The following is a 14,079-nucleotide window of genomic DNA, read 5'->3' on the forward strand; positions in this document are numbered from 1 at the left end:
CTATATCTGAGACGTCTCAGGTCGAAGGACCTATAAATAGAGAAGAAATAACCATAGAAGATTTTAATAAATTTATAGAAAACTGGAATATTCCTAAAGTAAAATATGACCAGATATACAAAGAGTCAAAATATAAATATTTCAAAAAATCATATTATATAATCTCTACAGAAGAAAGAGATGTACCCCTCACTACCTCCTATACATCTCTCCAGCTCTTAAATCCAGAATCATTGAAAAAACATAGACAAAAGTATAATTATATACCTAGTACAAGTAGGAATTAAACCTCTTATCAAAGAAGGTTTAAATACTTCTATACTTCTAGTTTTAAGAGATTCACGACTCCTAAACTATGAAGACTCCATTCTAGGGACAGTAGAGACAAGTCTCTGCGATGGCCCAATTCATTTTTATTGTTATGGCAACTTTTCAATATCTCTTAAAGACAAAAATATGCTTAGATCCTTAGTCCTCCAGATAAAAACTCACAATTACCATATAGCAGAAGGTTCAATACCATTAGCCCTTATATACAAGGTTCATTATAAAGCTATGCTTTCAGCCTTTGGTAGCCAAGCCTTCAAATGTAGCCCAAAAGGAGAAACACTCATTTTACAAACAGATATCTCAAAATCAAATACGATAGTTTCCAAATCAATTAGTTGGAATCAGGTAGTTCTCCCTGAACAATGGGAAATCGAAAACCAAGTCACTCAACAGGTTGTTCAAAATACTGATCCTACTAATATCATACAACACCTTGAGGGAAAAGTGACTACACAATTTGCCAGAAGGTCTTTTGATCTTACATCACATCCCTCATTTCATACCTCTTCATCAAGAAGGTCGGTAGATCTTCACCCAAACCTACCTCCTGTCATTACATTACCAGTAAGCAGCCAAGGTAGTATCAATAATTTTGATATTGGGTGTCCAAACCCTAGTGCTCCTCCACTCACTAACCTTAGTGGTATTGATATTAGGTCAGGAATATCGAGACCCATTTATCAGCAGGAAAGGCAGGAACCTGGATCACCTGAACCTACCCTTCCCAAATGGAAGATGATGATCCTAAACTCAATATACTTGAAAAAGAATTTGAGCCAGATAGAGTCTTTTTAAATAAATAATTCAATTCCATAGAGAATACTGAAATTAGAAAATGATTTTTTGAAAATTTCAATACCCAAACCAAACAAATCAAGGAAAAATATTATGAATTCATGCACCAACTTGGAACTCATATATTCTTCTTTGAATGGTTTGAAGACCACTTTCTAAATACAAAAGAAATATTTGTTCTTGATAAGCAATATAAATGGAAATTAGACGATGGTCAAGTTATAGAATTTAATCATCCTCCACTTAGGAAAATAAAGATATCTCATAAAGATAGAGAAATCCCAACCTCTCCTTTTAATACTAGGAGAAAAGATGTTTTTAAAGAAATGTTATTACCAGGGCTTTTGGTAATTTGTATTGAATCCTAAATTTATCTGCTAACGGTGGTTTAAAGACTCGGTTGTTTTATCGAAGCAGGGAAAGAAAAATTCTTAGCCGGTTTACCCATTTTAATAGGTAACCAAGTTAGAGAAAAGATAAGAGAACAATATGGAGAACAAATTCCATATGAAATACTTTCATACGGAGAGCTTGTTTCCTATGTTTATAAGATAGGGACCCAACTTTGCAATAATATCAAATTACAGAAACAGATTAAAAAAGAAAAATCTCTTACCCATATGAGATTAGGAGATTTTTGTGCCCAATATGATCTTTCTTATACAAAACCTTCAAAACCGAAATGTTCCGGCAAATGCCCTCCCAAACCAGATGACAAAACCAAGAAAAAATATACAAAGTTTAATAAGCCAAAAAATAAATTTCATGAAAAAAAAATGTCCGAAGCAAGACATAGCAAAGCAAAGGGATTTTGTTTGCTACAATTGCAGGAAAAAAGGACATACTAGAAAATATTGTAGATTAAATAAGAAAATCAATGGATTAAATATAGATGAAGAAATCCTAAGTCAGTTCAATAACATTATGTTAGAATTCGAAGAAGAAACATCTTCAGAATTTTCAATAGATGAGGAAGAAAATGGCTTACGGATCAATGAAATAGAAACTTCTGACCCAGAGTCAGAATCTTCCAAAAAAGAAAATTTCGAAATAAATGTTTTGACAAACGAAGAAAAAACCATTTGACATACAATAGACCAAATAACTAAACCTGAAGAAAAAGAGAAAATTTTACATAGGTTTCAATCTTCGAATTTTCCTTCTCAGTTTGATAAACCTTATAAACTTACTGAAATCTTAAATAGGGGAAAAAAGAAACAAGCTATACAGACTACCCTATCTGATGTTCAATATGAAGTTTCCCAACAAAAGATAGAAATACGCAATCTCAAGATAACTCAGATAGAACTTCAAGATGATAAGGATATGTGGATATGAAACTTACTGGATTTGGGATTTCAAGAAGACGAGTGAAGATATTCAAGAGGTATGATCAGTGTATGAGATATGGAAGGAGATCTGGGTATGGAGATGAGTGGGTGAAGATATTCAAGAGGTAAGATCAGTGTGTCAGATTGGAAGGAGATCTGAGAGAGATTGAGAGGATTCTCTAATTTCAGAAGAGATGAGAGAGATCGAGAGGTTTCTCTGTCTTCGATGTTTTCTCAAAGAAGAGAGTGTGTCCTCTATATATATATAAAACAATGGATGAGGTATTAGTAGTCTAGTGGTTGTGGTCACGTTTTCATCAACGATGTTCTTCAATTAGAAGACTGAGAGCTAACTATTAAGACTTTCGACAATTGGCATTTTTATTACATTAGCTTAAACTTATTTTTTTACTTTCCTTTTTTTTAGTATATTACTTTTTAAATTAATGAGTTTTTTTTATTTCAATTTATCTTTTAAGCCTAGAAGTGTATTTTAATTTTTTTTTCAAAATTAATCCATTAATGTGCCATTGAAAAGCAAATTTAGGAGAAGAAACTCAACTAATATGATACTATTGGTAAATGAAACGGTTGATCCTGACTTTGATGATATATGATTTAAATTCTAACAAAATTATGTGTTTGTTTCGAGGAAAATTTCATCATAAAAGGAAAATACTTTCCAGAAAGCAAGAAAATATTTCATCTTTGAGGTTAGGGAAATCCTTTTTCCTAATTTAAGCATGCATATTTTATTTGACCGTATATGGTTTTTCGTTGACTACAGCAAACCAATCGCGTGAAAGTTCAGAAAACTAATTCGCGAATTTTTTTTTCACTTAAACAAACACAACCACTTACATGAAAGTGGCGGCTCTAAATAAGTATCACATTGAATACAATACCGAATCTACGGGTTGAGGTTTCAAAAGAATTAAGGTTTTGTCATAAATGATTTTGTTTTATTTCAGTTAAGATCTGTTTTCCTTCCGTCGTCCATATAGGCTGATTTTTTTATGGTGCTTATTAACGGTTGCTTGATGGAAGGTAAATGTATCATATGGGTACAAATTTGAAATTTTTGGTGTAACAAAAAATAAGGTAAATTTATCACGATCATGGTGAGTGTAGTTTAGAGTTTTGGTGGTTTTTTTCCTAAATGTAAACACCCCACATCGAGTTTCTTTCTCAATGTCAAACGATCACGTTGAAGTGCATTCTGTGTTTTAATTAAGATGTAAGCTCACAAAGTCATGAAGTACATGTCATTTGCCATACATATACAAATTACTTTTAGACATGGTTTGTAATATTTAGATAAGCGCATGAATTACATTGCGAACTATTGGCATATCCTATTCATCCATAAAGTAAACAAGAGTCGATATTAACTCAGGCAGAACCGTATCTGTTGGAACATGTAGTTTGATTCGGGAATCTAACGGTGCAAGTACATTAGGTCTCTTAAGTTCATCCTTTGAGATCCAATATAGATTTTTTTATCTCACTACTCGATAATATGGTTGAATTAGGTCTCTCGAGTTGTCATACTTTTGTGTTCTTGAGAGAAGTTAAACACAGCATAAAGCTCAAGTAAATAACACAGGAAATTTGCAAATTGGCTTATTAGAATAACCATGTCCGTGATTTCTCACATCATATATAAGGACAAGATTTCGACCCGCGCAAGATTAGTACACTAATTTTCTCAGTCCTTGGTCATGAATGTACTCTAAAATTTATAGAGCAGTAAGCAGACTTCAGGTCCTCCAGTAGTTCACCATTCCTGCTCTATGGCTCTTAAGAAGCCATGGTAACTTGCTTATCTTCAACGACTGGTAGGAACCTTACCCGTTTCTGCAATTATAGAAAATCGTAAGTACCAACGTTGTTGCTAAAGATATAAGATACGTGCGCATAAACAAGAATTGCCGTTCTTTATTTTCCAGTATGAGGTGCAAGAACTTGAAAAAGGTCCAGTCATATGTTGCGAAACTACCTTGATGTGCTAAATTAAGCTTAGACAAATTAAGAACTTTTAAAGCGGAAAGGCTTTTTGAGGAAAAATATGTTGTTATGATCCTTTGGACACAGACGCATGATGGCATGAAATGAAGACAATTGTCTTAGGATATCCAGAAATACCTCACGAGTCTTCATGACATGCTTCGACCCTTCCATGGCAATTGCTCTTCGTGCAACTAATCCTTCATTAGTGTCATTAGCGTCATTAGCGTCATTAGCATTCATTAATGCAACATAAAGCTCCATTATCTTGTTGGCAACCTCAGCCTCGTCTTTGCTTTCTTTGATCAACTTTTCCACTTCAGCTTTCGGAAGTCTCATCTTCAACCTCATGCCACCATGCCCATTTCCTTCTTTCGACAAAATGGCAGCCCTACTCATAGTAGAAAGATCGGATACCGGTTGCCGAGCTAGCATTAAGCCATCGAGCCGATCACTTGCGCTTGGCCCGTTTCCAGGCTGGAAACGTCTGCCAGGTTTATCACCGTTTACAACCTCTTTGGGTAATTCCACTAGGAAATACAACCGCTCATGCTCCAATTCTTGGTGCGGTTGTAGCAGTCTCGATTTGATCCCTAGACTCTTCACTGACTCCGACTCTAGCAACACGTGACCCGGGTAGTCCTTGACGACATCTCCGGCATGCACTGGCATGCTTAGCTTCATCGTTTTGCCGGTTACTTTCATAATTTTGGCTGTTGTAGCTCCTCCTTGGGCGTTTCCCATTGATGGATGGCAATGATAAGAATAATGGCCAAAAATTGTCTATTGAACGAAATGAATGAGCTCTAATTTGAGGAGACAATCAGGGTATCTTTATAGTTTTATCTTATAGAAGGTGTTGAGGGTCTTTGGTCAATAAGGAAGCCAACTTTGAAAACTTCTTGAGGGAATGTATGTGAAATACCGCATTCCAAGGTATATTTGTCTTGAGCTGAATACTTAATTCAAATGTACTATAATTTTTGTTGTCTAATATGGTGAGACGTGGAACGTGTTATGGCTGACTAATCCTAATAGTTTTCACATTCTAAGATAAATCTATCCACGTTGATCACGGGGATTGAAATTAAGCATGACGGTTTAGGTTTACAATGACGGCCAGAATGTCAGATTTGTCTCTGGATTTGATTTGAAGGTCATATGGATCATGGGAAGATCGTTGATTATAACTTTCTCGAATGCAAAGTTCTTCTTATGACGTCGACTTTTGAGAGACTTTTAGCCCAGTTTTGGAAACTCTTAAGACTCGGATCATGTCAATGTTTGAACGAAGAGAGAACACTACGCTGATCAAATTGGAAGATCAAGTGGGTTATTTCGAATTTGACGGAGAACAAGGACCAAGCAATCTATAGGAACCACGAACCATTTGAAAATCATAGTATACATAGAGCAAATGTCGAGGGTAATAAGGTTTTTACTAATTTTTTTTTGCTAAATGACATGACATCATATAAGATGCGTTCAGATTTGCCATTGAAAGATTAGTGCCCATGGATTCATTTCATTCATCCCCGTTAGCAGAATTTGTCCATTTCTAACCATAAGATGGAATATAACTATTACTTCGCAGAGAGAACGGGGAGATCTAGAAACATGTATGGTCAAACAATTTTACAGTCCTCGTGAAACGCAATTCGTGCGTTCTTGTGCTAATGCATTATTGACTTCGTGGTATTATGATTGCTCGATTGAACCGTAAACCCGGGGGATGAGACCTGCTTTGATTCTGGGTTTAGACGATGGAAAGCGGCTTCGCCTCCTCCAGAAAAACAAAACAGATTAGGGAATCCGGCGCTGGGTTTCTCGTGGCCGCCTTGGATGGTGAACAGTTCTATACACCTTTTTAATACAGCTATGTTTGACATTTTTTCCCATATGAATGTTGCTTTTAGAATCATTTTGGTCATTCAAGTGGCATGGTAGCAGTTGTAAAAGGCTGAATATCACGAACATGTATAAGACGAATAGATGATCTCGAAATAAGAATTCGCGTGTTGTGTCGCTTCGATAGTCACAACTCTTTATCTGATTCGGATGGAAGTGTGACGCATGTATTGTTGTTCCGACTCCAAGGTTTGTTTATCTTGTTTTTCCCTTGAACCGGCTATTTTCGTGAATTTCTGGCCGTTTCCCATCCAGCCTCTTGGTTTGAATCATGATTAGTCTCGGGATTAAGGGACCATAAACGTCTAACACCCATCAGCCAATGTAAAGGGCCCAAATCAGACATTCTTGGTTTGATGGGTTTTTGCTATGGGCAGCCCAAATGAGACATCAGACATTCTTGTTGGGTGCGTTCGGTTCGGTTTTTGGAAAAACATTTAGGAAAGTGCAAAACCCTTTAGCCTTAAGGGGGTTTAGTGAAATACACTTCCAGATATTTCCCAAATAAGGTTGCTATGTAACCTATCAAAAATACTGAGAACTAACTGAACAAAATTACACATACTTAAGTACTGGATCGCCTGTGCGGATGCACGAGTTGGTGGACATTGTTAATACGATTTATGTTTATATCTAACTTGCATGATTGTAAACAGTTGAAGTTGATTCTTAAAGCAACAATCATGATAAACAATCATGATAAGTTAAATTCCATTTTCTCGGTCAACAGGAGATATTTCATTCATGCAGGCACATAAATATTAGCTGAAATCTTTTTAGATATCCATCAACAAGATGATACATGCTACATATAACAGATTACTTATGCGTGTTTCCTCAATTGGAACAATATCTATGGTAAGCAGTGAGGTAGTTCTTAATACTCAGATAAAATAGGATTAATATCACGAAAAACCCCAAACTAGTACGCTTGTCACAAATTTACTCCCAAACAAATATTTTGACCACGAAAAACCCCAAACTGGTACACATGTAACAATTTTACCCTTCATTAGTTTCCATTAAATTTTACCATCATATTTCTGAATTTGATGACACGTGACAATAGATTAGTGTACCGGTTTGGGGTTTTACCCTCCGTTTATCACATGTGTACTATTTTGTGTTTTTTCATGATATTAATCCAATTTAACGAAGGGTAAATTTGTTGCAAATGTACTTGGGGTTTTTGGTAGTAAAAAAATTAGTTTAGGGTAAATTTATTACTGATGTACTAGTTTGGAGTTTTTTATGTTCAAAAGATTAGTTTTTGGTCAATTTGTCACAGGTGTACCAATTTGGGATTTTTCGTGGTATTAATCCGATAAAATATAAAGAAACTTTTGTTACCCTCGTTGGTAACATAAGGACTACATATATTCATTTTAGTGGAAGTAATTTCAAAATGACTACAGCCACAGGTATTATAAATTATACTTGTTTAGTAACGAAACGAGGGGCACAACAGGGAACTGCTCAAATACCGATTCTTGATTTTCATCTTGAAATGCCCAACCAAATCCCAAATTATGCTAAAACTACAACTGGCGGGAGTTTCAACACTCCTCATGACTACCGCTCATGAAGGAAAAAGCACACACTGCAGTAGGCTCTGTTGCTCGTCGCGCAGACGTCGGACGCACACCAAACAGCAACTGTTCTCTCGTGGGAAGACTTGCAGGTGAGAGATATAAGTAAGAGCTCTTTGCATCCATGCATCCTCTCTCTCTCTCTCTCTCTCTCTCTCTCTTGAAATCTAGATACTATACGTGCCATCTACGTTTTCAAGCACAAGTTTAACTACTCACTACTCAACTTGTACGATATTGAGAAACTAAGGCCAAGTTGCATAGTGTCAGTTTGGTTTCATGCCCTAAAAGCGTGCAAGCTGCCACCGACATGCAGGTGAGACTGCAGCTGCACTGGATGCCTTTTCTGGGTAGCCCTTAAATGAGGTTCACATTAAAGTTTTGTTCCTTCATATGAAAAGCTGTTGGAGTTGTTACGAGAACCGCAGCTTTTAGATTCACTGTTCGCTGGCTCCAATACTTCAAAGCATGTGCTTAGGTTTCGTTGCGCTTTCTTGGACCGAGTCTTTTTCACATTTGATTTGTTAGAAATCGCTGATCCATCAATGCGCTGGATCCATTCAACATGAAAATGTTAGTCCTTCTCCGAATAACTCTAACCTGCATCAGAATTAAGACACACACTTGCAATAACACAGTATCTCCTCAGATGTGGTCAAATCAAGGACTATATGAGCTTCTTACATACTACTGAAACTGGTAAGCGCAAAATTAAGGTTATTATCGTTATTTATATATCGATTTTGTTTGGCCACACAGTTCTTACAGTTTCATACTTGGCCTAACACAATCCCATGTTATGCACTAGTGTTTCAAACATTCCAAAGGGCAATCCTTTGGTAAAGGTATTCCGCCAGGTACGGTAGGTAGCGAAGCACTGCTGAGCAATCCGTCAAGTTTTCTTTTGAAGCAACTCCGTTTACATTTATCTCGTTCTTCTTAATCATGTCTCTTATGCAGTGACTATGAGCTTCGGTATGATTTGCACGAGTGTAGCATCAATTATCTCTTAGTGATAGTTATAGCCAAATTGTTGTCGCGAAATATAGTAATTGGTCTTTTGAAAGCAATTTACAATCAGGATTTCAGAAAGAAACTTTCTGAGATACACGGCTTCTTTCGCTGCATCATTGAGAGCCTCTTCTTATGCTTCCATAGTGGATTGTGCATCAGATTCTTGTTTCCTTACAAGACTTTGCACTACCACATTACATATAAACATAACCAGAGGTTGATTCTCGAGTATCTAACCATTCTTGATAATCAGAATCTGAATAACCAATCAATTGCATATCCCCGCCTCGATACATGAGTCTGGTACTTTAAGTTCGCTTCAAGTATCTAAAAAGCCATTGAATAGCCATCCAGTGTGCTCTTCCCTGGTTTCTTGGGATCTGCTAATCATACTTACTGCAAAAGCAATGTCCGCTCTCATACAAATCATGAGATGCATAAGACTTCCCCCAGCCGATGCATAAGCATACACGGGAGTATCTAGCTTCTCCTCTTCAGATTCCGGGCAGTGCTTTTGGGAAGGCGTCTTAGGTTGTTGTCCAGTCTCACAGTCAATCATTTGATATTTTCCAACGAAACATCCACATAGCTTTATCAGGACAGACGGAGTTCTCTTTAGCTACGGTTCCTTTCAATTTCGCCGCTCAATATATTTGCAGTTTCACCAAGAATAGATCAATAAATATGAACAAAAGTGAGAGTAGATACATGTTTGTCGAAGGAAAAGGACTGAAGAAACCAAAAGAAAAGGAAAAAAGTGAGAATTGCATATGTCGTTTCAATCCCGTTTTAAGACCGTGTTATACGGCACAGACATTTTAAGACCCTAATGTGGTGAGGTCAACATTACTCTAGCAGTAGCAGTAGCAGTAGGCCTCATGCGAGCTCTTGCTCGAAATTGACCATTTCCTGAAGCTATATCAGCATTTCCTCCCTAGTCTTTCATTTATCGGCAGTTCTCTACCCGTTTAAGTTGACTTATTAATTTTGTTTGGAATAAGTAGCTTTCAATAGAGCTGTAATTTCCTCCGTTCCTAATTGAACTGTTGGAGGAAATGTCTGGTGAGTTACAAGATGTGGACACCGTCCAAATTCAGACTTCATTATATTCAGTGTAAAATCTTGTGGGATCACTATTAAGTGTTTCAAGAACTTAAACTATTAGATGAATGCGTGATTTAAAGTAGACTTGAGAGCGAAAAAAAATATAATGGGGGGAAGCAAATAAGAGACTTGAAAAGATTTGAAGTGAAGACCTTCTTCTCTGATGAAATTTAATGGGACCATTGCCAACTGTTCAAAAAATTTAAGCTATTAGATGAGTGCAGGGTTTAATATTTAAACATCCTTAACATATTGATGTGGGCAGTGTAATCAAGGAGCCGGTATTGGAGATGGAGGATCGGTTTTGGTTGTAAAAAAAACAGAAAAGCATACTTGTCTCTACCTAGTAAAAAGCCATATCTTGCTCCCGTTCCTTATCTTTGATCCTTGGGAAACTACTATTTTGTTTTAACAAGTTCTAAAGACATGCAACTACGAATGGTAAATTTGTAAAAGTTCAGCATGCGAACGCTTGAGCCAAATAGTTTCTGTTTGGATTGGAGGCATATAGGTCGTTCTATAATATTTGACCCCATTTCTTCTATTTTGTCAATACTTCACTGGCAAACGAAGGTTTTTACATTTTTTTCTTCTTTTTCTTTTGTTGCCTTTTCTGTTTATTATCCTTTCTTCAAACTTTAATTTTCAAGCTCGAAGGGTTACAAACTCTATTAGGACTTGATCATCTTGAGTCAAACCTCTAACTCATCGAGGATATCAAACTTCGACGGTTGAAAAAAAGATCGTGACTAATTTCAAAGTTCAAATTCGAGTATCATGACTTGAAATTTCGACCGGTAAGAGTAGCTCGTTTCGTTGCACCCAATTTCTGCTCTCTTATTCTGCTTTAAACGACTTCGCCAGAATAGGATATTCAACAAACGCAACCAAAAGAATGGTAGCTAGTGGTGATGGATCAAGACAAGAACTTGTCACTCAGGAGGAAAATGTCAAGAATTTCTCTCGTACATATCTATAGTATGGTCAACCGAAACTGGTGAAATGAAACTCCACTGCACTTTTCTAGATTAATGGAAATGCCACAATCAATAGAGGAGCAGAGAGGGGTTTGAATCGCGTTTTCAATGGATTAAAACTTTGGTTGGAATGTTTGGTGGTTGTTGGTGTTGACTCTGTCAGTCAACCAATTAACCATTAGGGTTACCTCAAAATATTTCAAGTTAGACTTCAAAATTAAACCTTGCATAGGTGATATGCTACAAACATTCAATTGGCAGGATTAATTTTCTGAATGGAATCTTGGGTTATTTCCATATAATGCTGCCAACTTTCCTTATCCATAGTTGGCCAATATTCTCAACAAGGGTTATCAAGAGGAACATAGGGAAAAACTAAAAAGCTTCATATCTTAGTCTGCTTAAGCGAGCTTAATTCTTACCATGTACTTGTACATGTTCTCTTGGGACATGTTCATCATAATAAGATCGATGTTCAGAGTTCTTTTTTATCAATAGCAATTTTCATGTAATAGACGCGTCGCATTTCAAACACAGAAACTTTAAGGACCATATAAATTCGGTCATTAGCTGATCATGATACATTTCAACAATAAATATATATGTCTATGGCAGATCTCGAGTACATGTATGTTAACAGAATTGAATCTACCTATCTATTTAGCTGATTAAATTTACAACGGCAAGCTCCCACCAATCTCCTCTTAATCCCCCTATCCTTCTCGGCAATACATCATTTAAGCCCGTTCCACTCCAGAGATTATATTGAACAATTCTCTACGGAAGTGGGCCAATAAGATTCAACTCTCGATAGGCTCGAGCTCATTGCTTCTTTATATAGTTCATCAAATTAAGCTTGATGAATCATATCAATCCTTGCTAATTGATTTAGACTTCACAAAATGATATGTATCGGGAAACGCCATCCCGTATATTGTCATAGAATCACCTCGGCTAGGTTGCCCTAATTTTCAAATATTCATCAGGGGCCTGCTCAATCTAATCTGCCTAATGATTAATTGGTGTGCCCAATTGGTTATCTGAAGAGAACCAGAGTCGATGATGGAGCAATTTCCGAGTCCCTTGACATGTCATGCTTATAAGAACTAGGGTTTCGCACTTTCTCAATCTTTGCAGGCGAAGGAGACGGAATGCTAATTGTTAGGTCAAGGTTCAAGTCTGGCAACCTGCTAGGTTCATCTTCCAGACAACTCCCAGCGTCTGAAACCTGGTCTTTGTCGCCACCACAGTATTTTTGCTGCGGACTTAGGCGAGTCTTCAATCCAGAAGAAGTCGCGCTAATGGAGATATTGTTCGAGCTTTCAAGGCGAGGTGGAGTCTGGTTTAGCCGGTGATTGTTAGGATCGATGCCCATGTTTATTAGTTTCCTCCTCAAATGTGAGTTCCAATAGTTCTTCACTTCATTGTCTGTCCGTCCAGGCAATCTCCCAGCAATTAGCGACCATCTATGTATGAAAAGAAACGACTTAGGTCAACTACTTTTATCCAACCATAACTTCATACTACAAAAATTAGAACTAATATGATTCTACATGATACCAAATTTAACATCAGCAACGTAATTTCTTCAACGGCCACGTTCGTTTTTGCTTGATCACTATGTATATTTCTTATTTCTTCTGTTGTGTGGATACAAAGCCAAATTCTCTAGCGCCCTTTAAATGAAGCCCGAAGGCTTTTCTTATCTATGCCGCTAATATATATATTTTGGTCGAAATATGCCGCTAATATATTGACTTACCTAGAAAAAAAATGCGCATTAAACTTTCTAGATGAAGGTTGTGGCCAAGAAAAATGGACAATATGAAAGTAAGACGTGATGAATCCTAGCATGTGAAGTTGTTTTCTTGATTCGACCGAAAAAAAAAGTCGTTTCCTTGTTTAAAAGCGCACCTACTCTGCTTTGGAAAATTTTCTGGTCTCTAACATGCAACTTGCAGCGGAAAAACATTTTATAGAAAGGGACGAGGTGATTCACTGAATTAATTAGGCTTCAATTCGAGAAAGCGAACCTATATGAAAATATCCATAGGGTCTAGTATATTGCCATACCGGTTGCCCAGAAGAGCATGAAGCTTGATGATAAGATCCTCTTCATCCTCAGCAAAGTTGCCTCTTTTGAGGTCAGGCCGCAAATAGTTTATCCATCTTAGCCTGCAACTCTTCCCGCAACGAAGTAGACCTAATCAATGCACAAGAAAATAAACACACATTTAGTCTTTGTTCGCCATACATTTCCCCAAAACTCTGAATCTTTCGAACATCGTAACTAGTAACTAATTATAACGTCATCTATAAGGCGAGGCCAAAGAAATTGACGTACCGGCAGCCTTAGGAAGAGTTCGCCAACATCCTTCGCCGTGCTTGCGAATGTAGTCGATGAGCTTCTGGTCTTCTTGCTTCGACCATGCCCCTTTGTTTGTGTCCTGCTTGTCACAACAAGGTTTTCTCATCCTTCCTTTCTAGAGAGAGAAGAAGATAGCAGAGAAGTTTCAAGAGGAATAAAAGAGAAGACAATGGACTAAAGATGAGGCAAGGAGGTATATATCAGGGTTTTCTTTGGACACACAAAGGCGAAGTAGGTTGACCTGGACCGGTGGTTTTGCCCATGCGTTGGTGCATGGCTGAGAGAGAGAGAGAGAGAGAGAGAGAGAGAGATACACAGAGTGGGACAGAGAGAGATTAGGGTTTGATAGTTGTTTCCAGGTGTTGGTTGCCGTTAAGTATAAGTCGTTTTCTTTCCTACCAACATGTATGGTGATTGCTATTTGCTGGTCTCTTCGATCAACGTTGATGGAAGTGAAGTTGATCATCTCCACCGAAAAAACAATCCCCATCGGGTCAAACCACTAGTCCTCTCGAATCGCCAATCAAAGGAGAGCGAAAACCCCCAAGAAGAAAACAAAAGCGAGAGAGAGAGCTACATCAAAAGTTGGTGCGGTCTCGCTTGTTAACTCACGTTGACTGACAGTTTTCCCCCAATATTTCTAACCTCGACGCGTA

General features: G+C 37.3%; 1 protein-coding gene and 1 long non-coding RNA gene across 2 annotated transcripts; one reads left to right on the plus strand and one right to left on the minus strand.

Moving 5' to 3' along the window:
- The first annotated feature begins 8,125 nt into the window (after window positions 1-8,125).
- LOC130137797 (uncharacterized) lies at window positions 8,126-9,052 on the plus strand. The gene is made up of 2 exons (XR_008816238.1): window positions 8,126-8,659; window positions 8,720-9,052. It is a non-coding gene; the product is annotated as an uncharacterized LOC130137797 (long non-coding RNA).
- Window positions 9,053-11,580: 2,528 nt separating this feature from the next.
- Window positions 11,581-13,595, minus strand: LOC115670775 (MYB-like transcription factor 4). The gene is made up of 3 exons (XM_030592136.2): window positions 13,400-13,595; window positions 13,129-13,258; window positions 11,581-12,521 (listed from the first exon to the last, which is right to left on the minus strand). The coding sequence occupies exons 1-3, from the start codon at window positions 13,527-13,529 to the stop codon at window positions 12,092-12,094; spliced, it is 690 nt and encodes a 229-aa protein (XP_030447996.1). The 5' UTR covers window positions 13,530-13,595; the 3' UTR covers window positions 11,581-12,091.
- Between the last annotated feature and the right edge of the window lie 484 nt (window positions 13,596-14,079).

Source organism: Syzygium oleosum, unplaced genomic scaffold (assembly GCF_021117445.2).
Source record: "Syzygium oleosum isolate NSW1041296 unplaced genomic scaffold, Sole_v2.1 Sole_v2.03, whole genome shotgun sequence".
In the NCBI taxonomy this organism is placed as follows: domain Eukaryota; kingdom Viridiplantae; phylum Streptophyta; class Magnoliopsida; order Myrtales; family Myrtaceae; genus Syzygium; species Syzygium oleosum.